General features: G+C 44.9%; 1 protein-coding gene across 4 annotated transcripts in view; it reads right to left on the bottom strand.

The window, feature by feature from the left end:
• DDX4 (DEAD-box helicase 4) overlaps positions 1-25,765 on the bottom strand; it is a 104,893-nt gene that overhangs the window by 47,245 nt on the left and 31,883 nt on the right. For all 4 annotated transcript variants that reach the window (XM_039543827.1, XM_039543828.1, XM_039543825.1 and 1 more), the window contains exons 7-8: positions 12,065-12,160; positions 11,634-11,711 (exon numbers count right to left, since the gene is read on the bottom strand). In XM_039543827.1, the coding sequence (XP_039399761.1) occupies positions 11,634-11,711; positions 12,065-12,160 (174 nt within the window). The remainder of the gene's footprint in view (positions 1-11,633; positions 11,712-12,064; positions 12,161-25,765) is intronic.

The following is a 25,765-nucleotide window of genomic DNA, read 5'->3' as shown; positions in this document are numbered from 1 at the left end:
AAGATGAGAAGAAAAGAGATATTAGAGAAGAATGAAAGAATGAAGGATGAATGAATCTGAATGAGTGAGAAGACGTGGAATGAGTGGAAGGACAGGAGGCCAGTGAACGTGAGGAGAGGAGGGGTGTGAGAAGACAGAGAGGAAAAGCAGTGAGAGGGCAGCAAGAAGGCAGTATGGCGGCGACAATCAGATGGGCGCTGGTGGATGCAACAGAGGTGGATGACATGCTCCTCTGGTGCGTGGCAGTGAGGGCAGCAGGATGCTCCAGTGCCGCTGCAGCCCTGTATAACCACCCTCCCCCTCCCAACGCCCCCCCCCCTCACCCACCCTCCCGTCGCCTCCTGTAAGGCAGGCACCCCTCTCACCCACCACCCTCCACCGCCCCCCCAGCCCCCCCGGATGGATGACAATTTTCTCTTTTTTCTTCACCCCCTCTCCTTTCCTCTCTTCCTCCTCCATCCCTCCTTCCTCCCCTCCTTTTAAAAAATTTTTTTAAAATAAAAATAATTAAAAAAAAATAAAGAAAAAATGAGTGCTTTTATTAAGGAAAGTAAGGGAGGAGCGAAGGGGAGGGGGGACAGTCAATCAAAGGGCAGGGACAACATCAACAAACAGGGCAACAAACACAGCAGTGATGAAGTGACACTCACAGCTCAAAGCTTCTGAAGCTCGTTTCGCTTGTGCTCTTCTCTTCTCCCTGGTGTCTCTGGTGTGCTCCTCTAATGCCAGGTGCAGCGCTGCAGGTCAGCCTCTTTGCCGCGCCCCCCCACTCCCAGAGACAGTGGAGATATCTGGAGAAGAGAGCACAGAGAAATAGGCAAGCAGCAATAACATAGGGGACTGGGGTCTTGCTAGCGTAGGCTGCGGCTGAGGCTTTAATTAAGCCGCACAACAGCCCACCCACCACATTCTGCCATGCACATTTCCTTACATGAAACAGATCCTGACACTGCTCCCCTGCTGCCTCCAGGCTGCTGGTATGGCATCATGATGGCATCAGAGGGTGGTCCCAGGGGGGTAGACAGGCATAACGACAGGCATTTCAACCATTTCCCACTGTGGGAAGTAAGTTTCTTGTGCTCTGCCGCGGCTTGCTGCTAAACAGTAGACAGGCATCATGAATCATGAACCCTCCTGGCCCTCCATCCCCGTGGATGTTTGCGCGTTTGTGTTGCTCCCAGCACCACCACCAGTTGCAGCAACCCCTTCCGGTTACCCGGTGCCCTGGTGCTGTGGGTGTGCCAAGATAGGGATGGGGGTTCCATTCATCCATCTCCCCCCCCATCCCCCACAGTTAGGGCATCCCAGCCCACATCCACACTATGGCCTCAGCCTTTCCCAGAGCAGCAGCTAGCAGCAGGCAGCAAGTGATTAGTCACAGCAGCCCCCAGCCAGCCCCCATTTTCCAACTCCAACCCAAATTGATTCCCGACTGACCGGTAGCTGTCTGTTGCTTAGGCTGTCAGCTATCGCCACAGCTTCTCTCTCTACTCTCTGCTCTTCTCATCTTGGTATTATGGCGTTTCAGGGCAGGGGCAAGTTGTCCACAAGTCCATGAAAAAGTGCCAAAGTTCCATGAGCCACTGGGAAGCACTGCAGCCATCTGCCAATGCGGTCACACCATGTCCCACCAGTCAGTGCTTGTTTCCAATGGCAAAAAATGGATTCAATGGATGGAAATCCCCCCATTACCATCATCTCCATCCGCGTTTGCCGGTTGATTCTGTGTCTGTGTCCTCATCACTGTCATCGTCATCGCGTCGCCGCCGTATCGCGCTTTCCGCGCGGTTCCCTGGTCCTGGTTCATATACTGCACACGAGTGCGAGGTGTTTAAAACATCGATTATTGCGGTATGGAGCTGAGCAGTCCACCATGCTGCTGTGCCTGCTGCGCTGTCATGCAAAGGTTCGCAAAGGGCGCGAAAGCGGCGTCTGTCTGTCAGGGGAGAGAGGAGGGAGGAGGGGAGACACCCAGAACCAACCACTTTGCCCCCATTTTTTTTGCCCCATCATCTCGGGGGATCTCAACGGCGGGGGAGGGGGGGGGGGAGCGGGGGGGGGCTGGGGAGGCTACCACCACTACAGTCTCCAGAAATGCTCCAGAAATCGAGACGGGGGCGACACACCACCGACACCATAATTTTTAATGTGTTTAGGCACACCGCACATTTTTTATAAAATCTGTTTTACAAAACCGGTTTATGCAAATTCGGAATAGTCCCGTAGTGTAGACGTACCTCATGTTTATTCCCCACACACACACTGTTCCTGACAGCTTCTTGTCAACTGCTGCAAATGGACCATTTTGATTACCGCTACAAAAAGTCTCTCTCCCCCATTGGTAATAGCTTACCTTAACTGATCACTCTTGCTAGAGTGTGTATGGTAACACCCATTGTTTCTTTGGGGGGGGGAGGGTGCGCGCGCGTGTGTATTCCTACTGTATTTTCCACTGCATGCATCCGATGAAGTGGGCTGTAGCCCACGAAAGCTTATGCTTAAATAAATTTGTTGTCTCTAAGGTGCCACAAGTACTCCTTGTTCTTTCTGTGGATACAGACTAACACAGCTGCTACTCTGAAACCTAAAAATTATAGGTAACTTTCTAACACAAGAGTATTGACACCATCTTGTGGTAATTCTATACTAAACCTGATTGAGAAAGAGAGAAATTGATCACGGGAATCAAAATTGATTGTTGCCTACATACAAGTGATCATGATCTATTTATGTGCAAACAGAATATAGTCCTACCCAGGAATAATTACTTGTACTTTAAAAACACAGATTTCTCAAAGCTGAAAACAATCATGTGCAAATCTGAATGGGACAAAAAAAATAAAACAAAAGGCATGAATAGTAATTGGGAATTGTTTAAGTATGCTTTCAGTGCCTAAAAACAATTCCAAAATAATCACAAAACCAGCCACCTTTGGGTAAAATGACTAGTCTAGTCAAGAGGGGAAGCAAAAGCAGCAATAATAAATCAAAAAATTATAATACATGGTAAAATGGGAAGCTGATACCAGTGAGTACAAATCAGCAGTTAGGATATGCAGACAATTGGTAAGGGAAACTAAAGGTATCAATGAAAAAGGTACTGCTAGTATATTTAAGGAGGAGGAATTCTTTAAATACATCAGTAACAACCAAATTCTAGCAATGGTATAGGTCTGATACTAGATAAAGATGGTAAAATCATCTATCATGATAAATAAAAGAAAATATTAAATTCATATATCTGTTCTGTATTTGGAAAGAAGGATAACAAATTAGTATTTTATAGGGGGAAATGAATACTACCTATTCCATCAGTGACCAGGGAGAATGTTAAACAGCAATTAAACATTTTTTAAAAGACAGTAATTTACATCCAAGAGCATTAAAAGAATCAGTCAGTTCTCTGAACCAATAATATTGGTTTTTAACAAATCCTTGAACATTGTGGAAGTTACAGAGCACTGGATAAAAGCAAATGTCAAAAGGGTAAGCCCAGGTTAACTATAAGCCAGTTAGGGTATGTCTAAACTGCAATTTGACACCTGTGGCTGGCCCATGTCAGCTAACTCAGGCTTGCCCAACTTAGGCTAAGGTGCTGTTTAACTGTGGTGTAGACGTTCAGGCTCAGGCTGGCACCTGGTTCTAGGACCCTGTGAGGTGGAAGGGTCCCAGAAGTTGAGCTGCAGACGGAGCCCAAACATCTACACCGCAACTAAAAAGTGCCTTAGCCTAAGCCTGGCAAGCTTGAGTCAGCTGACCTGGGCCAGCCGCAGATGTTAAACTTCAGTGTAGACATAACCTTAGCCTCACTTCTATACCAGGCAAAGGCTCGTATGGACACAATCAGTAAAGAATTAAAGGATGGCAGCATAATAAATGTCAATCAACATAGTTTTATGGAAAAATAGGTCTTGTCAAACCTGTTTTTTTTTAAATGAGATCACAAGCTTAACTTTATCAACTAACTCTCGACATAATATACTTTCATTTAGTTCTTCTGCATGACATTCTGATAAAAATTATAACTCTATAAAGTCAATATAGCCCATATTAAATAGGTTAAAAACTGGTTAAACAATAGTTTCCAAAAAGTAATCATAAAAGTGGGGAATTCTCAATCAATGGTGGTGTTTCTAGTGGAGTCCCATGGGAGCCATTCCTGGCCCAAAGTCAATCTATATCTTTATCAATGATGTGAAAGAAAATATAAAATCATTGTGGGTAGGATTTACCATTTTACCAATTTTTGTCATCTGCAAATTAATGATAGGGACAGGTCAGTTATACAGGCCAACCTGGACTGCTTGGTGAGATGGATTCATCAAAATATCAGGCTTTTTAACACAACCAAATACAAGGTCATACATCTAGGAACAAAGAATATAGCCACACATGCAAGATGGTAAAGAGTATCCTGGAATGCAGAGACACAGAAAAGGATTCCAGCCAAGAAAGATAAACTGAACATGAGCTCTCATTGAAATGCTGTAGCTAAGAAGGCAAACACAATCCTTGGTTGTATAAGCAAGGAATATCAGAGGAGTAGAGAGGTGTCATTCGCTCTGAATAGCAGAACCATTACTGAATACTGTATCCAGTTCTGGTGTCCATGCTTCTAAAAGGATGTTGGAAAACTGGAAAGGGTTCAAAGGCTGGTTCTATAAGGCCCATCAGAATTACATTAAAGCTACAGGGCAGGAGACACTCCCAAATGCAGAGGATATACATGAACTAGTCCTTTTAGAAAATTTGAAACAAGAGGAATGAGAGACTGTGGTATATATTTAAGCAAAGGTGTATAACTATCAGACAACAGTTTCCAAATCCAGTCACTGTCATGCAAAGTAACTAGAGTCCCTGGAGGACAAATACTCAGAGATCCTTGTAAAATCTTTTCTTTGGCAACTAGACTAGAACCAGGAAAAATCTAAGAGGTGGGCCAATTGAGAGGGCACCAAGGAGCTCCTGAAAACAGAAGACAACCAGATATATGGGTCAGGATGTACAGATATTATCTGGTACAAATGAATTATCAACAAGTAATTTCTGACCCATCGTAAACTGGCCATCAGATACACCACTGCACTGGTGAAGAAAAACAGAAGTCAAAGGGCATAACCTGGAATTGAAAATGGGTTCGCAAAGTTGCAGGTTGGATTGGTGGCACAGACACATGGGGACAGCCTTTGTTGTAGGACAATGAAAAATGCTGACAAATCAGAAAGGCCGGGCCTCAATGCAGAAATGACTCTTGCACACAGTCAGCCTGGGCAGAACTAGTATTCGGCTAAACTTGTCTGCTCTCTTTCCCCTAGGATAAGTCTTAACTGAAAACCCCAAAATGTCCTCAGAAAAAGGAATAATTGTTTCTGGTGAAATGAGGCTTGCAATGCTGTTCTTCACTAGCTTTTACCTAGACCAAATGAAGGAGGGCAACAAGATGGATGACAGAAAGGAACTTAAATCTATGGGAAGACCGTTCATTTTGAGAGCCAATTTGTCCAATAGGGATTTTTAATTTGATGTGGAAAGCTTGAAAACTTTGAAATAAAGTTCTGTTAAAAGGGGGTGCGGTGGGGTGCACAGGAATGGAGCAGCCTAACTGAGTGTGGGGAAAAAAAATTGTTTTTTTATTTTTCTTTCCTTTTCTCTTCCTGTTTCCATCCTAGGATGCTGATGGTGTGTGTGTCATGGTACACCAAAGCCTCTTCTTGAAAACGTGAACTAATCACTTCAAACGTGATAGAAACTCCCCTAACCTACAGGGCTATCCACCTCACAGTTGCTAAGTCTCTGCTGCTTCTGCAACAGCTACAGCTTTGTTGCTCTTGCAGTCTATGACTTGCTCCTTGAAGACACAGAGGAATGCCTTTTTATTTTTATCATATGTATAGAAATAGAGGTGATACGTAGAGAGGGGAGGAGAGCAGGGCTGACCATGAACACTCACGTTTGAAACCACTTCCTCATAAAGCTCTAAGCTTAAAATCCTTACTGAAGTAGCACACCTGTACCACAAAATGATATATTCTCCTCCCTTAATGGCGGGACTGGTACTCTGCTGCGTTTTCTCCTAGAACATAGGTTTTCTACAAGCTTCTGTCCTCCAAAACTCGCCTCCTTATTGGTCGGGCACCATGAAGAGGGATAAAAATTAGAAGTGTAATGGAAAAAAAGAGCGGGACAGAAGAACCGCATGCTTCAAGTGGAGGCAAGACACCAGGGAGTTAGCAAGACAGTCCCAGTTCTCTGAACAGCTTCATCAGCTGGCAATAAATTTTAACAGCTCACAGAGCACTTAAATAAATAATCAAATCTCACCCGAACTCTGGCTTGTGTATTTCCAATTATTGGAATCTCGCATCATAGTGACGCTTTTTCTTGGCAAATTGTTCTATGATACTGTTCCGCTCCAATCTTGCCGTCTCATCTTTCTCAGGTGCAAGGAAAGCAAGGTCACTCAGCTGTGTCTGACACTGTGCTGAATGCATTGGTGAGAGTCAACACATTTCCAGAAAAGCATCAAGAAAACTTGACATTATGAAATTCAAGTAGCTTTGGACTCCAAATGACAAACTAAACACCTCCACGGCATTTGCAAAGTAAGACATTTTGAAAGACTCATGAACCAAATCTAAAGAAAAATATGACTATTTTCCCATGAGTTTAAGAATTTCCTCCTTTGACTCTTCTAAAGCTATATTTTGAAGTCGCCAGGGATGGAGGAACCAAATAGCGTAGCTACCTGTTGAAATCCCTCACATTCAAATGTTAGTTCCCCAATCATATTGCCAAAACCTTGAAGTATTTGCCTTTGATGGTTATGCTTGACTTAACACAGAATCATGTGAAATTTTGTCATCCTTGCAGCATACATGTCTATTCCTGTGGCTTGGATAGACTGCATTTTCAAAACCCATTGCTTCCCACTGTTCTGAGATTCTTTTACAATTTCCTTCAGATCTGAGTTTGCTGAAATCATTCACCATGTTCTCAAATATCTGTAGGACTTGGAAAAAGGTAAATTTTCTTTGACTGAAGGATTCCAGAGACTGCAGTCCTGATAACTAAGCTCCCATGCCATAACAGATTGAGGAAGATCAAATCCAACAAGGACAGTTTGCTTTTTGCTCAAGGTGTGTCCTCACTCCTCCTGCATTGAGTGACAGTTTTAATCTTCTAGGCATTCAACTATACTCTGAAAATTTACTATCATTGCCTCAGCGGCTTTCATTTGCGTTGCCCATTTAGTCTTGCCGAGTACTTTAGATGTAAAGTGTAGAACTGATGAATGAAATTGTTTTTAATTGTTCACTTTATCAATGTAACTTCTGTTCACCATTTCATTACACTTGTCTATATTGTAACTTCTGTTCACTGTTTGCCATATTGTAATTCAAACCCCATTTTAAAACGCTCACTCCATTTTGTAAAAGCTGCCTCCAACCTTCATTTTTGCAAATCCTGCTGTAACCTTATTAGTTTAGTTTAGATGTGTGAATGAGGTATGTATGGATGATGGAATCAACCTCCAGCCCCAGCCTGTCCTGATGAAATGGCAAAGAATCCTGTGGCACCTTATAGACTAACAGACGTCTGTTAGTCTATAAGGTGCCACAGGATTCTTTGCTGCTTCTACAGAACCAGACTAACACGGCTACCCCTCTGATACCTGATGAAATAGAGTTCAAACACCACCAGCTGAAGATGCAGACAAGAGCCCTAACAAAGTAAAAAGAGTCCACCCTAAAAAGAAAAGGTACAATAGAAGGAAGATCAAAGCCAAGTCCCAGGCTGAAAGTCACGCCTGCAATTGACGAGTGATCAATCACCAAACCCAGAGGCAGCGTGACACAGCAAGACCTATAGCTTCTGGATTCAAACTAAAGCCTACAAAAAGGATGGGTGAGATGGAAGATTTTGGAGGGTAACATTCTGTTGCCAACATGGAAGGGCATCGGTGCATGCCCAACAGAGACCCAGCTTGTCCTTGTGCCCAGCTTTCCTGGCCAGTTAGCTGCCACAAGCTATGAACCCAAGCTGCAAAATCAAGCCACAAATTCAAGCTATATTCAGGACTGGTAACTATGCAGCAGCTACACAACATCTGATGGGGGGGAGGGTGTGTGTGTAGGTATTAGGTATAATGTGTGTGTATAAGGATCAACGTATTAATTATCATAATAAATGTGGCATCTTTGTCTTGCCCCCGAAAAGATCCTGTGTAGTTTTGTCTGTACAACAAAAGGTGGTCTTTGTTCTTCAGAAGCCTGTTCAATTTATTCTGCTGCATCAATCCTGTCAACTTCTTTAGAGGCCTGAAGTACATCAAGTTCCTTTACTCTTTACAAAACCGTACTCTCGAGTAAGAGTTTGAAGATAAAGACGATTTTAGACTTCATTAGTTTTTGCCCATTGATAGAGTCTGAAATATTTATATATTTCCTGCAAAGCTGTGAAGAAAACCTTCAGGTCTATACTGGCTTTACATTCACCAGCATGAATCAAAACTAGGATAATCTGATGTCTGGGCAATGGTTATATGGTGCATACACTATCTCCCTTGCCTGAAAGATATTCTCTCATATTTGCTTGCAATCCCCCATGAGCTCTGGCCATAACACTAGCCATGACATCCCTGGCCAGACATGTATTTGGGGTTTAATCTATACTTGCAGAATAAAACAGTTAGCTGATCAAACAAGGATTCAGCATCTGCCTCACTTACTGCTACAAAGTGCTCTTTTATATCCACTTTTCTTTTGATTCGATCAATATTAACAAAGTTAAGCAAAATGGCTATTTGATCAACATGGCTAATATCCATGGTTGCATCTGCAATGACAGTAAAAAGAAAACGGAACCTCTTTGCAACTAATAAGTATGTGTCTCCAAGTATCTGATGTTAAGAGACTTAGTTCATCAGTAATTGTCTTGCTCAAGTACTTGATTCTCTTGGCGTCACTGATATGATGGGCAAAAGTTGTATTAGGTCTGGCAAGTAGCTTAAGGATGCTCAAGTAAACATCACAATTGTTGCTCTCCAGCACTCCATGGTGGCTGTGGAAGGACTAAAATTTTGACTGTGTCAAGCAATATTTTAAGTATTTCTTGCCACTTCCTAATATTGTCAGATCTTTGTTTATCAAAACATGCATTGATACTATGATCCTATGAATATATTAAGCCACTGGATATGCAAGCCTTCAAGCAGTGCATTTTTCATTCTGTAAATGAAAATGAAAAATGGCAGTTTGTTTGGGCTGGCAAGGACCAATCATACAAGGATACGCAATCCTTCAGGTTATAAAGCTGAATCTTTAAAGTAGCTTATCAGATGAGGACTTGAAACCTAATTTCAGCAGGGAGACTGGTTTGTCCTGTTTCATTGCTGACCTGCTCATCTACAAGGCCTTTGGTTTTGTTCCCTTCAAGTTTGTCTACAGGTTTTAAACAATTAGCCTACCAATCAGCTTTTAAATCTCACACCTGAGGCTTCAAATTCTGTAACAGGAATATACGAAGACACAGGGATCTACAACACTTCCAAGAGAATCAACACGAACATAGGCAAATTACCAAAAATAGCTAATTCAAGATGGGAGTGGGGGAGAAAATCTTTCAGAAAAAGAATGTAGGGACTGAAGAGGAAAAAAAAAGTTTGTAGGCCACAGACATCAAACCTGTGAAGTTCAGCCCTAGAACAGTAGCTAAGGGCTATGGCTGCCAATAAATCACAGTTAACTCAAGCTAGTAACTCAAAAATTAATTTGATTAAAAAATTAATCGCAATTAATCGCAGTTTTAATCACACTGTTAAACATAATAGAATACCAACTGAAATTTATTATACATATTTTTGGAGATTTTTGTGCTTTTCAAATATATTGATTTCTATTACAACACAGAATACAAAGCATACAGTGCTTACTTTATATTTATTATAAATATCTGCACTATAAGGAAGATAAAAGAAATAGTGTTTTTCAATTCACCTCATACAAGTACTGTAGTGCAATCTCTCATGAAAGTGCAACTTACAAATGTAAGTTTTGTGTTACGTAACTGTACTCAAAAATAAAACAATGTAAAACTGCAGAGCCTACAAGTCCACTCAGTCCTACTTATTCAGCCAACTGCTAAGACAAACAAGTTTGTTTATATTTATGTGAGATAATGCTGCCCGCTTCTTATTTATAATGTCATCTGAAAGTGAGAACAGGAGTTCACATGACACTTTTGTAGCCAGCGTTCCAAGGTATTTACATGCCAGATATGCCACATATTCGTATGCCCCTTCATGCTTTGACTTTTTATCTTGTTACAGTGCAAATATTTGTAATAAATATAAAAAGTGACCGCTGTACACTTTGTATCCTGTGTTGCAATTTAAATCAATATACCGTATATACTCGTTCATAAGCCAAATTTTTTTTAATAAAAAAGGGAAGCACCAGAGAAGAGGGTCAGCTTATGAACAGGTATAGAGAGGGAGAGATGGGACATAGCGCCTCCCCCAACAGAGGGAGCAAGGAGAGGCAGCACAACCAACAGAGACAAAAGGGAAGAGGTGGGGCCAGATTCTCTACGCTTCTGTCAAAGGGCCTGTCAGGGTAAGCAACTGGCACGCTGGGATACTTTGTTTACTTAGGTTTACCTCTGTGCCTGCGGACGCTCGAGGTAAACAAACCATCTCGGCCTACCAGCAGCTTATTCTGATGGCCCGGGAGCCAAAGTTTGCTGACCCCTGAATTATAGGGTCGGCTTATGAATGAGTTATACAAATTTTCTGTTTTTACTTATCCACCTTGGCAGGGTCGGTTTATAAACGAACCAGCTTATGATCAGGTATATACGGTATTTGAAAATGTACAAAAACACCCAAAAATATTTAAATAAATGGTATTCTATTATTGTTTAACAGTGCAATTAATCGTGATTTTTTTTAATCTCGCAATTTTTTTAATTGTTTGACAGCCCTACTCAACAGCAATGCTAATAGTTCTACTGTCTGATGATAAAGAATCAGACCACCAGCTCAGATATCCACCACCACCACAACCAATTGCTACACCCTGCTGAACAAACATTCTGAAAAACTGACTAAGCTAGTTGCCACCTACAATTTAAAGGCCTGAAACACTGATTCTCGGAGGACCCATAAATTTAAAGTACTAATTCTAAACCAGTGATCAGGAAGGTGCTGTTTCAATCTTTAGAAAGTGTTGAGTAGTTAAAGGAATCCAGCCTGCTTTTTTGGGGGTAGAGGACATCATCATTCCAATGAGTGATTCATGTATTCTAGTAAATAGAAACCAGCAGGGCTGGGAGTATACATATCCAATGTCAGTAGCAACAAAATAATTCTATAACCTGGCTTCTGCATGTGATACCACAGTTGCAGACACCCTGCTTTTCTCTTTGAAAAGAGGCAAGGCTAAAAGCTTTGCAGACCCCTCCCATGTCTGTTAGTTTATCTCTACACTCAAACACAGAAGAAACCTAAGTTAATACAACTGTAGGCTAAAGAACGTTTAGGGTTAGTGAAGAGGAAGAGAATGAGCCGAGGAGCAAGCAGCGCCAAATAAGTCACAAAAAAAGATTTAAATACTTTACAGAAAGTATAAGCTTACCTGTAGGACCTCCAAACCCTCCTCTCCTAGAGATAAAGACGTTACCAGATTGTTGTCCTCGTTGCTCATTTTCAGTATCTGTAGTAATTCATACCCAAAGTAATCAGAAAGTAATTATACAAAGCGTAAGTGTTCAAGCCTGAATTAGCAATTTCAACTCAATGAACTAAAAAAAGTGGCAATACCATCAAGTTATCATTTATAAAACTATATTATTCCTAAAAAACTCCCACTCCGCAATACCAGAAGTGAACCTGTTCATGTACATTTTTAGTTTCTGTATATTTCTGAAGCACAAAGACCATTTCATTAACTTGTACCTTCATTTATTCCTTAAATCTTTTGGGAAAGCCCTCTGTCTACTCAAGTAGTAATTGAATTGAATTTTTGCTCCATGATGAATACAAAAATCTGGATGACATACAACTTACTTTGACTTTGTCCAAATCCTCCACGGCCACCTCTGAAACCACCTGGAACACCTCTTCGTGTGCCAAGACTTCCTGAATAGCTTCCTTCCTGAAAACCTACAATACAAAATAATGGCAATTTAGCACCTTAGTTTACACTATTATTTTGCATCCACAGACTTCAAAAAACTTTTTAGAAAGGAGAATAAACATCATGATCCCAAAATTACAAGTGGGAAACCTTAGGTGTAGTGATTTGAAGTGACTTACCCACAGTCTCAAGAATCAAGTCCTTTTCAGTACGCTACTCTTTACGTACAAGCAAATTTATATAAAAGCTATTCCGGGAGAAAACTTGTTCATCTTAGCCTCTAAGGATAGAACAAGAAGCAATGGGCTTAAACTGCAGCAAGGGAAGTTTAGGTTGGACATTAGGAAAAAGTTCCTAACTGTCAGGGTGGTTAAACATTGGAATAAACTGCCTAGGGAGGTTGTGGAATCTCCATCTCTGTAGATATTTAAGAGTAGGTTAGATAAATGTCTATCAGGGATGGTCTAGACAGTATTTGTTCCTGCCATGAGAGCAGGGGACTGGACTCGATGACCTCTCGAGGTCCCTTCCAGTCCTAGAGTCTATTAATCTATCAAGCAATTATTACAGTTCACAAGACAACAAAAGTGAAAAGCTACCTTTTCTGTTGGTATTCCTTCTTGGTACTACACAGTGACATATATACAAGTGGAAGGAATTAAGGCCTTGGAGTATTCTTCCACACTGCACTTCTACATTTGTGGATTAAGATACACAACTCCCTACCCTCCAATCTTCCACTTTGGTACAGATTCTTCAATGGTTAAACCAGAAGATTGAGTCAGATCAGGATACTATACCTATCTCCATCACAGTACATGACACTTCTAATGAATCACTTACCTCAATGCACCAATGTAATGAAGTAGTCTCAGTTTAACAACTGTCTAATCCTGTGTACCTGTACTTTTATTTGATTTTACTTGTGAAAAAAACAGCTAAGAATATGGAATACAGTTCAGCAGATAATTTCAGATTTCTGGTAACAAAACTTCTTGTCAAGTTAGGGTTTCAGATGACACCATCAAGAAAAGCTTGCTCCACTTTGCAAGGTTAAGTGTGTCTGGTAGTCCTTTCTGCTGTTCACTAGAAAATTCCAGACAGGAGAAGAGCACAACTGCAGCAGATGAGCTGTGAGAGGAAGGAATTTGAGATCCCTTCACTCTGACACCGTACATCTAAGAACACAGGCAAGGTCTTTGGCTGGGAAACCAAAAGGTTCACAACATCTGGGAATCAAACTGTCTGGACCACGCGGAAGCGATTCATATCAGCTTGGCAGAGTCCTGTATAATCTTGAAGAACACTCTAGAAATCAGTGGGACCAGTGAGTAAGTATACATCAGAGATGATCACATGATTAAGAAAGCATCAGACAGGAATTCTGAACTCAGACTCTCCCTCAGGTCCACTCAAGAGTAGCCCACTCTAAGGAGATGTCCTGGAGAATGGAGTTTGATCTCATACCTGTGACTGGAAAAGAAGAGCCTGCTCAACTGGTCTGCTACACTGTCCTACAGGCCAGTATGCATACTATCAAAAGGGAGATTTGGTATCTGATGCACTAGCTCCATAGTTGGATTGCTTCTTAACTTAGGGGGGAAAATCTCACCCAGTGCTGCAGGTTGGCACAGACCATGGTATGCATATTGTCCATTGTTATTAGTATAGAACAAGTGATGGAAAAAACTCAAGAAGCTTTGTGCACTGCTCTGAGTTCCCACAGATTGAAATGCATCTGCGTCTCATGCAGTTCGAAGGCCCTGCACTTGCAGACCTTTCATGTTAATTCCCCACCCCAAGAGCATGATCACTTGATTCTTGGATGGGAGGGAGAGGTGCAAAGGAGACTCCTCTTTGCAGACTTTTTGGGGTCTACCATTTCAAGGAGAACTGTGTTATTGGAGAACAGAGAGGGACGTATCCACATGATGCTTGGTGGGGGCATATACTGACCTCAGCCAGACCTACATGCATCCAAAGGCATAGTCTAGCATGTGGCACAACAAAGAGCACAAAGCCATGTGCCTAAATGTGAGAAATCCTCACTGTGGTCTCTGGGTTAGATTCCAATTGTGCTAAGATATTCAGGTTCTCAAACCCATCCACAGGCAGAAAGGCTGTGGACTTGTTGAAATCCAACACTGGAATCTTTGAGCAGTAGTTAGGTTGGACTTCTGCATGCTGACTTTCAAGACCAGATGCATCGTAACTGTTAACACCTTGGTGAATGCCCTCAATGCAATCAATAGTCCAAAGGTAGCAACTCAATACTGAAAATGTTCATGACCTGCCACCAACCCTTAGGTACTTCATGTATGATGGAACAGATATATGGAAGCATGCATTTTGGAGGTCAAGAGATGCAAGTCAGTCCCCTGGATCCAGGGAGATAATCATCAAAGCAAGCATAATCATCCTGAACTTGATTTTCAATCTATGAACATGTTAAGCATCAAGTCCAAGATGGACTGTCATCCCCCTTTTCTTTTTTGGGATGACAAAGTACTTGCTGTAGAATCCCCTCCTTAGGTATTGAGGTAAGATCCTTTCTTTCACTCTAAAAGAAGCAAGAGGACCTCTTGATGTAGCAGATCCTCATAAAACAGACCCTTGAAGAGAGATTGGGAAAGAGGGTTGGGAGCAGGCACAACATGAACCTGGACAAAGTATTCTGTTGTAATCATATCCATAACTCACTGGTCTGAGGCGACACAGGAACATGTGTGCCTGACAAGGGCTAGATGGTCCCCAAAAGAAACTCAATGGTTCTGGATCAATGGGAGTAAGTTTGAACCTTCTGACAGTCCTATCAAAACAAACGTAGATACAGAACATTGTGGGTTCTATATTATGTTTTGCTGGGATGAAGACTGCAATGAGTGAGCTGCAAAGGTTGTCTGTGTCCTCTGGAAACTGGAGAGATGTGTTTCTAGAAGGGTCAGCTAGTCTTTGGTGACAGGAAGATGATGGAGCTGATCTTTATGAGATGTATAATTGTGGTCTGATGTGCTTTCTTTTAGGGACTAAAGTGAAGACCCTGAGGGATATAAGTTGCCTTGGAGTGCTTCAGTGTGTGAAGGGTTTCATAAGTTTTGGAGCTGAACAACACTGATCCTTCAAAAGGGCAAGTCCTCGACTGTAAATTGCACCTGCAGGTTAAGCCCCATCCTTGCAGCCACAAACTCTTCCCAACTACACCTCTAGTCACCGAGTAAGATACTGTATGCAACACATCCAGCCCAGCTGAGAAGCTGGTCTTGGCAATTAGATGGCCTTGTCTTCCCTTTGCATCTGCTAGTAGCTTGTTCATAAAACACATGAATTTTTCAATTCAATTCAGGAAGTCATACTTGCCCATCAGGCCTGGTAATTTTTAATACAGCATTGCAAACTAGTGACCAAATAAACCATCTTTTAGGATCACAGTCTTTTATTCTGATGTGTATGATGGGTTGATATACTGATTAATCAATCTGAGACCACAGTGATCAATAAAGGTTTGGTCTCCTGAAGGCTACCGCATCCGGAGTATTATCATCAATGTCATTAAAATGAGAGACCCTAGAAGTACATGAGAAACTGGAATTTATCAGAAGTCCCTTTATTAACGTATCTACCAAGCAGATAAACAATCCCACAAACAATGAAATACAGGAGCAGAGAGAGAATAAGCCAAAAGGTGTTCAGCCCTACAACTGGCATCCATCACATCTCCTGCTAGGGGACCCCAAGTATGAGTCATTATCTTCCTCATTAGTCATTACTATCCTCACCTGTAGTTGTCATGCTAGCATCTCCCCAGGTGTTCCCCCACAGCAGAGAGGCTGGGCAACACCTTATCCTGAGTTACTCTTATGCCTACAAAGGCTCATACATATGTGTAAGGGTTCCAACCCTCTTTTCCTTATCTATACTTCCACATACCACTCATTTTAGGAGTGCCCCATTTTCATAGGCTACCTCGTGAGTTCCTTCTTTGCTCATTAACATTTATATCAAATAGTTACCATTGCAACTTGTGGTCAAGCTAAAATTCTCTAACATGTTACTACTGATCATATTGGGATATAAAACGGTTACTTACCTCTCATAACTACTGTTCTTCGAGATGTGCTGCTCATGTCCATTCCGATAGGTGTGTGCACGCGCCACATGCACGATTGCCGGAAAGTTTTTCCCTAGCAATACCTGTTGGGTCAGCTGTGGAGACCCCTAGAGTGGCGTCTTTATGGCGGTGTATATATGTCCTCACCGACCTGCTCAGTTCCTTCTTGCCGGAGTACTCCGACAGAGGGGAGGCGGGCGGGATTTGGAATGGACATGAGCAACACATCTCTAAGAACAGTTACGAGAGGTAAGTAACCATTTTTTCCTCCTTTGAGTGATTGCTCATGTGCATTCGAATAGGTAACTTCCAAGCAGTTACCCTGGGGGAGGGGTCAGAGTTCACCTAATCGCCAAGTGCAGGACAGCTCTACCGAACCCAGCATCATCCCTCACTTGCTGGGTAATGGTGTAGTGGGAAGTGAAGGTATGAACTGAAGACCAGGTTGCTGCCTCGCAGATATCCTAGATAGGGACCTGTGCCAGGAATGGTGCGGACGCCACCTAACCTCTGATAAAGTGCACCGTAAGCAGAGGGGCTGGAACTTTAGCCAGGTCATAGCAAGTCCTGATGCAAGACGTGATCCATGGCAAAATGCAGTACGAGGAGATCGGGAGCCCCCTTGTTCTTTCAGCGATAGCAATAAAGAGCTGCGGTAACTTACGAAACGGCTTTGTGCATTCAATGTAAAATGCTAAGGCAAGTGTAACATTCAAGAATGGAACATGTGCTCCATGTTAGTGGCATGGGGTTTAGGAAAGAACACAGGTAAAAATATATCCTGGTTCACATGAAACTGGGAGACAACCGTAGGCAGGAACGCAGGATAGGGGCGTAGCTGCACCTTGTATTTATAAAATACCGAGGTTGTCGGCCAGCTTGTTCTGCGCTCCCGGAAGGTGCGACACCTGCAGGTGAATGGAGTGGGCAATAAAAAGGTCCCACAGCACGAGGGATTCCCAACAGAGGGGAGAGGAGCAAGCACCACCCTGTTTGTTTATATAGAACATTGCTGCAGTATTGTCTGTGAGCACTGATACGCACCTGCCCTGAAGATGGGCCTGGATCGCTTGGCATGCCAAGCAAACCGCCCTCAGTTCCCTCACGTTGATGTGCAGTGATAGCTCTGCATGAGACAGAGGCCCTGGGCTCGGATATTCCCAGATGCGCTCCCCAACTAAGCGCCAAGGCGTCCATGACCAGGAAGAGCGTAGATTGGGATTTTGCAAAGGGTACTCCCACATAAACCAGCTGTGGTTGCAGCCACCAATGTAGAGTGGAGAACCCGAGGCAGGCGGGTCACTATTGAGTCCAATGAGTCCCTGCCTGGTCTGTACACCTGCGCTAACCACACCTGGAGGGGCCGAAGGCGCAGCCTGGCGTGCTGTACCATGTATGTATAGGCTGCCATGTACCCCAGTAGTCCCATACAATTTCTGGCCGCCGTTGTAGGGAAGTGGAGTAGGGTCTCGATAACGTCCATGAGCCCTTTGAAATGCAGTTCCAGAAGGTACACCCTTGTGTCCATGGAGTCCAAGAGAGTGCCGATGAACTCTATTCTTTGTGTGGGCATCAATGTGGACTTGGGCTCGTTCAATACAAGTCCCAACCTGTGAAATGTAGCCCAGGCCAGGGATACGTGCTCCGCCACATGTGCTGGGGCCTCGGCCTTTATGAGCCAGTCATCCAAATATGGGAAAACCTACACTTGGTGCCTGTGGAGAAAGGCCACCACTACCGCCATACACTTGGTGAACACCTGGGGGGCCACTGAAAGGCCAAATGAGAGCACCCTGACCTGGTAGTGCTGGCCACTGACCACAAATCTGAGAAAGCATCTGTGGGCTAGGATAATAGCAATGTGAAAGTATGTGTCCTTCAAGTCAAGGGCGGCATACCAGTCTCCCGGATCCAGGGAGGGAATGATGGTGACCAGAGAGACCATGTGAAACTTCACCTTTTTTATTAATGTTTTGAGGTCTCGTAGGTCCAGGATAGGCCAAAGCCCACCATTGGCCTTGGGAATGAGGAAAGTGGGGGTAGAACCCCTTGTCTGAATTCCTGAGGAACCTCCTCTATTGCCCCTAGAGCTAGGAGCGATTGCATCTCTTGTACAAGGAGCTGTTCATGACAGGGGTCCCTGAAGAGGGACAGGTAAAGGGGGGGTCGGAGGGCAGAAGGGAACAGAATTGGATAGAATATCCCACCCTACCATGCTGAGGACCCAGCGGTCTGATGTGATCTGAGACCAAGCATGGTAGAAGTGGGAGAGCAGATTCACAAAGAGGGGAGAAGGATCCAAGATGGCAACTGATGCGCCGTCCTTGGGCGCATCTTCAAAAGTTAGGCTTGGAGCTGGGGGGCTGTTTGGCTGAACCCTGGCCTTGGCCCAAGGAGGACTGTGGTGGGTGCCTCCTATTATTTATGCCCCTCCTCCTAGGTGGATCTCATCAAGGAGGCCTCGGGTAGAAGCAGGACAGGGGCTGAGGTCTAAAGGGCTTTCTCTGAGGCGCTGGGGCGAACAGGCCCTCACTGTCAAAGGGGAGGTCCTGTATGGTGTTCTGGACCTCTGGCGGGATACCCGAAACCTGGAGCCACGCACTGCGCCTCATTGCTATGGCGGTGGCCATGGTTCAAGCCGCAGAGTCCGCTGCGTCCAGTGCTGCCTGGAGGTGGTCCTAGATACCGCTCTACCCTCCTCCAGGAGCGCACTAAACTCCTTGCGAGAGTCAGCCGGGATAAATTCCTGGAACTTAGCCAACTAGCTCCAGGAATTAAAGGCATATCGGCTAAGCACTGCCTGCTGATTCGCTACTCGAAGCTGGAGCCCACGAGTTGAACAGACTTTATGGCCAAAGAGATCCAGCCTCTTGACGTCACGTGACTTAGGTGCGGGTCCTAGTTGTCCTTGCTGCTCCTTGTGGTTTGCTGCATCAAACCACCAGAGTCCCCAGTTGGGGGTGGGTAAAAAGGTGCTCATAGCTCTACTGCGGCACAAAGTAGCGTCTCTCGACCCCTTTAGCCGTTGGTGGTATAGAGGCTGGGGTTTGCCAGAGCACCTTCGTGGTGTTCTGAATTGTCCTTATGAGGGGCAAAGCTACTGTAGAAGGACCCTCGAGAGAGTGAGGATGTCCACCATCAGATCGGAGTTCTCCATAACCTCCTCTGCCTGGAGGAGAAGGTAAACTATCACCAATGGATACCAGGGGCCACCAAGACCTGCTTAGGAGGGTGGCAGAGTGGTGGAGGTGCCCGCCACCACCTCGTCTGGCAAAAAGGAGGAAAAGGTTTCCCAGATGGGGTCTTCCTGCCCCTCAGGTTCTCTGGAGGTTGGGTCAGGTACCGTGGAGCTCCCTGTGACTGGAGGTTCAGGTGCCACCAACGTCAGTGGAAGAGGGGCTGTGCTTGTCTGTGGCTGTTCAACAGCCCTGTCCCATACTGGGTCCTCAGGGGCCCTAGAGGTTTAGTGTGCCATTGATGTCGCTGATGGAGGGGCACAGGGGGCTGATACCACCGATACTGTCCTAGAGCCCTGACCCTGAGCCTGGTGGTAGGCCCAAAAAGTCCAAAAGGGCCATTGCACTGGGCCCTGCCGCTGGGGTGGCCAACTGACGGCTGGTGCTGGTTGTTCTGCTGGCCTACAGTGCCGGGATCAGTGCTGGGACGGGGAGCGGTAGTGGCTGTTGCGGGACACAGATGATTCTGCCTCTGACGAGTATTCTGTACCTGACCATGGGGGAGCAGAGCCAGACAGTGCCGGGGAGCAGCAGCAAGGAGATCGAGATTGGCGCCGCAACATCATGAGTTCCCCCCTCCGATGATGAATCAGTGGTGGTGCCACCATGGGTGCCGCCCTTGGTGCGGTGTCGTAATCGTCCACGGTGCTGGGCATTACACCGCAGTCGGCGCCGGTGCGACTGGTGGTGCCTGAGTTTGCAAAGTCAGGCCCTGCAACTGCAGGGCCGGGTACTACACTGTCATGGCAATGAGGTCTCGAGCCGCCTCATGTGCGTCCAGAGTGGAGGGGAGATCAAGCTCTTCCTCCAAATCGTCCCAGGTAGGAGAGTCCATTCTCATCGAACTCAACGGCTTTGCAACTGGAGCCGGAGTCAATGGTGCTGGTTCTTGGGGACCAGATCAAGGATGTCCTGCCAGAGGATACGCCCCACTGGAATCCCTCCTCATCTTTCTGACAGGGAAACATCCCGTCTGGTTTCTTTTTCTTATGCAGCACCAGGGACTGTAAACGGGGCCACTGCGTGGCACTGGCCTTCCGGACCATGGAGCGGTGCCCAGTGCTCCCTGGTGAAGTTCTTCCTCGGTGCTGGGACATCCCGCACTGAGGCCGGTGTGCTGCACACCGAGGATGCTGGTGTCGGCTCAGGCTGTGGTTGAAGGGCCAACTCCATCAAGAGGTGCTTCAGATGATAGTTCCGCTCCCTCTTAGTCCTGGGTCTGAAGTTCCTGCAAATAGAACACTTATCTGTCTGATGGCCCTCCCCAAGGCAATTGAGACAAGCAGCGTGCAGATCACTTGTTGGCACAGGTTTTGCACACGTCTTGCACGCCTTAAACCCCTGCGACTGAGGCATGCCCTGGCACTGGGGAGAGTAAAACGGAGGGAGGGGGAGCCCCTCTAAGTAAGCTAAACTAATCTACGACAACTAACAACTATCAAACTATTTACACAGAAATAAGGGAACCACTAGGTAAGGCACTTGGCAGAAGCAAGAGACTGAGCTGTTTTAACGACCGTCATGGGCGGTAAGAAGGAATTGAGCAGCTGGCGGGTTGGCAGGGACATATACACACCACCATGAAGGCCCCACTCTAGGGGTCTCCACAGCCAACCCGACGGGAAAAGATTTCCGGCGATCGTGCACGCGCGCACACATCTATTGGAATGCACATGAGCAATCACTCGAAGAATAACTGATACACTAAGACATTCTCCAGTCTATTGTTGCACAGCTTCCAGAACCTCAGCACTTCATCTTTCACTGTAATTTTATATTTTACTGGTACAGGGATCTCAGTCAACTAATCATGCCAACCTGTTTCAGCCCTGAGGCCTATGGCCAAGCTACATATCTTACAGACCTAACGCCTGTAGACCTTGTGTTACAGCCTTGTATTACTTACACAATATACAATCAGTGATACAAACTTATTGGTTCTATATCCCTGTAGTGAAAGTCAAATCTAATCCATTACTCATACATTGATCACATATTGTATTTAGCTGCAGATATGACTTTTCATTAGCAGCTATCACTACTACTGAGGACAGTGCTGCATAATTATAAAATAACTCAGCCCCTTCCTCTCAACATTTGATATTTTGTCTGCTTTGTAGGCAGCAGGGGCACTATAGATGGTGTCAGCCAGATCACTTGTGCAGGGTCCATAATGGCCTCGTTCATCAGAAGTGCTATCCTTCTCTGAAAAAACAGATTGTTGAATATCCATTAGTTTATGCATAGTTTCCGGGATCTCCTCCACTGGGATTTGTAAGGAATCAGACTGAGTCCTGAAAAAACTGAAAGTCATCCCACTGAGGCATACTGGGGATGAAAAGGAAATCATAGTGGTTCCCAATAGATCCACCAAGGAAGAAACTGTGTTTGGTACATCCTAACACTGGGAATAAGGCTGAGCAGGTGGAAGTTCAGAGGCAGACTGCATAGCCAGGGCCTTAGGAAGAGTATTAGCACTATCCAGACCAGCCTTTTGTTACCCTTTCTGCCAGGGAAAGACCAAGGCCTCCCAGTATGGCACATTGACAGATGGATAAGGGCCTGGTGGATATGGTGTTAAACTACGTCCCACATCCAGGACCTGGTGCGCAAGAGTATGTGTCTCACAATGAGTACTTTGATCCCTTATTCAAAACCAAATAAAAGTGGAAGAGAACTACTAGAAGAATAATTATGGGAGTTTTCCATTCCCTGCCTATTGTCTGACACCAGAGAAGAAGCTGACAAGAAGGAACATATCCACTCTAAGTAGGTCCCATAGACACAGGCACTGATGGCAGCACCATCAAGACACTCTGGGCCACAGGGTGTGGAGCCTATGAAGGTAGTTCTGGCATCAATGGAGATTCCAGCTCCGGCGGCACACCAAGGTCCATCGGTGTCATAAATGTCAATGGTGCCCCATGGCACTGAGGAAGAGACGATGCCATGGTGTTCCCCAGGCCAGTATAGATGCTGAAGTCTGTGGCACTGGATGCAGTGGCATCAAAATAGCCTTTGGCCTCCAAAGAGCCGTCATCAGTCTTCGATAAAGCAGCTTTCAGCAGTGGCACTCTCAATAACTAATCCAAGTATAGTCTGCTTGGGCCAAGGACTCCACACAGTCATGAGGTCAAGCTTCAGTATAACCACAAATGACCATGAAGTCTCAGAATTGGAGAAAGAGGGTAAAGCTCTTCTTTAAGCTCTTTGTTTGGAATCTATTCCTGGGACTCCTTGTGACCTATTCAATTTCTGAGAGTGTCTTGTCAGATTTGGTTGATCTTGGAAACAGGACTGAAGATGAAGCACTGAGTCAGCACCCACACTCTTCAGAACAAAGATCATGTTTTGGGGGTTTAGTGGGTTTTTTGTGTGGGGGAGGGGGAAGTGCTCTCCTGTGATCCAGGGTTCAATGCCAGCCTCATGGACTTGCCCATTAAGTGGATTTGTAACTGGGTTGTGATGATTTTCCTTGGATCAGCTAGTTATTCCTTGTTTTCTGAGGCAAGCAACCACCACTACTAGGCATTTGTTGGAAACCCTTGTGAATGCAGACAAACTCAAGAATCAGACCCTAAACTGATAGTGGTTTTATCCTTCTTGAAACCTTAAGTACTTTATGCACAGTGTGTATGGCGATATGAAAGCAAACATGCAGGTCAAGAGCCACAAACCAGTCCTGTGGCTCTAATGAAGGAATTATGAAGGCTAGAGTTACCACTCTGAACCTGATGCACCAAATTAAGGCATTAAATGCCCTCAGCTCCAAGACAGGGCAGCATCCTTTTTTCTTGAGGATTAGAAAACAACTGGAATAAAACCCCTTCCCTCTGTACTGAAGCAGTACTTCCTTTACTGCTGCCAGAGAAAAGCAATTCCACTTCCTGCTGAAATAGTCTCTTTGAAAGAGTCTCTGAACAGAGACAGAGAAGGGAGTGGGCGATCGGGCTAGAATTGTAGGAGGTATAACCTTGTTTCTATAACCCAGACATCTGATGCTACCACGTTCCATGTTGAAAGGCTGCCTCCAAATAGAGAGTGGATGAAGATTAAAGATCCATCTCCATCCTTGTACAGCAGTGGTCTCCAAACTTTTTATGCCCAAGATCACTTTTTGAATTTAAAGGCAACCCAGGATCTACCCCACCCCTTCCCCTGCTCACTCCATCCCCCTGCTCACCATCGCTCGCTCTCCCCCACCCTCACTCACTTTCAGCAGGTTGGGGTAGAGGGTTAGGGTTCAGGAGGGGGTGCAGTCTCTGGGCTGGGGCCAAGGAGTTGAGGTGCAGCACGGGGTGAGGGGTGCAAGCTCTGGGAGGGAATGTGGGTTTAGGAGAGGGCTCCAGGCTGGGGCAGAGTGTTGGGATGAAGGAGGGGGTTGGGGTGCAGCCTCCCATGGGGTGGCACTTACCTTGGGTGGCTCCTGGTCAGCGGCAAAGAGGAGCTGCCACTAAGACAGGCTCCCTGCCTAGCCAGGCCCCACGCCGCTCCTGGAAGGGGCCAACATGCCCCTGAAGTCCCAGACAGGGGCTCCGCACACTGCCCCTCTCTGCAAGCACCACCCCCAAAGGCCACAGCTCCCTGTTCCTGGCCAACGGGAGCTGTAGGGGTGGTGTTTGCAGGCAGGAGCAGCGCGCAGAAGGAGACCCCTGCCGCCGGGGCTGCATGGGCCACTTCCGATAACAGCTGGACTGGGGCAGGCAGGGAGACTGCCTTACTGGCAGCCCTGCTGTGCTACTGGAGATCGCGATCAATTGGGAGATTCTCTAGGATCGACCAGTTGGTGACTACTGTTATAGAGCACCTGTAGACCAATCGGCAAAGTGATTGCTTCAAAGTGGTGGCAGGACGGGGTGTGGATGTTGAGGCCAAAGGACTCCTCTTTTGAAAGCATAATCTCCTTCCATGGAGGGTCAGTGGACATGATAGAGGCTATTACCCAGTATCTTTTACTATGTGGTGCAGGGCAGCTTTCCCTGCTTCCTTCTAAGAGTTAGTGTATATATTCCAAGAGAACAAAGTGAAGCCCAGGAGTCCTTGAACAAATGAAGAGCCTCATCTTTCCTTGCAGTGAAAAGAGCAGGACCCTCAAAGAGAAAAATGTTCCACCACTGACTGTATCTCCCTTGTGATGCTGGAAGATGTAAGTAGAGCATCCCGGCTCCAAACAATTGAAATTTTCATGGAATGGTGTCAGAGGCATCCAGAGCTTCCTGAAGGAATGTCCTGGTTATCCACTGTACCTCAGAAATCAAAAATTTAAATTCTGCCATGCCTCTTGCAGTAGTTTGTCAACAAAATCCAGGAACTTATAATAGCAGGATATGATTATATGAACTAAAAACACTTGGTAGTTAGTGATCCTAAATTATGTGCTGGCTAATGATTAACACCTAACAAATCAAACTGTTTTGGTTCTATATCCCAGTGGTTCTCAACCTTTCCAAACTACTATACCCCTTTCAGGAGTCTGATTTGTTTTGCATACACCACATTTCATCTCACTTAAGAACTACTTGCTTAGATACTCAGATATAAAAATACAAGTGTCACAGCACACCATTACTGAAAAATTGCATACTTTCTGATTTTTACCATATAAATTATTTCAATTTCTTTATTTTATATAAATATTGTACTTACATTTCAGTGTACAGTATGTAGAGTAGTATAAACAAGTCATGGTATGAAATTTTAGTTTGTACTGACTTTACTAGTTACTTATGTAGCTTGTTGTAAAATTAGGCCGATATCTTAGATGAGTTCATATACCTCCTGGAAGACCTCTGCGTATTCCCAGGGGCACACGTACCCTGGGTTGAAAACTACTGCCCTATCCCATCATTAAAAGGGATAGTCCCCTTTAAGAGGAACAGTTTTAAATCCCAGGGATTTAGAATCAGACAGGGCTAAATCCCCAGGAAAAACAAACAATCTTCCTGTCAAAACAAAACCAAAAAGAGCTGAACTATACAAAATATTTACAAACTCATAAGCTATCCTATGTTAAATCTAACCACACTATTATATTCACATCTATCTACATATCTACACTAAGATTAGAAAAAAGTGTGTTGTGACATGGACACTGGAGTGCCATCTCACAGCCCTGAGTAGTAACAAGGAATGAGCAAAGGAGGGCTTTTGGAGCGCATGCGTGGCCTCAGACTCCAATAGTGAAAAGGCTGAAATCTCTAGCACATGGGAGCATGTGCACCAACAGTAGAATTTATATGGACAATCACTCAAAGAATGTTAGACTCCCTTGGAGATAGCAGATCTGT

This window comes from Mauremys reevesii, linkage group 6 (genome assembly GCF_016161935.1).
Source record: "Mauremys reevesii isolate NIE-2019 linkage group 6, ASM1616193v1, whole genome shotgun sequence".
NCBI classification, from domain to species: Eukaryota; Metazoa; Chordata; order Testudines; family Geoemydidae; genus Mauremys; species Mauremys reevesii.
Note: the sequence above shows the minus strand (reverse complement) of the source record. Positions and strands in the feature narration are given on the sequence as shown.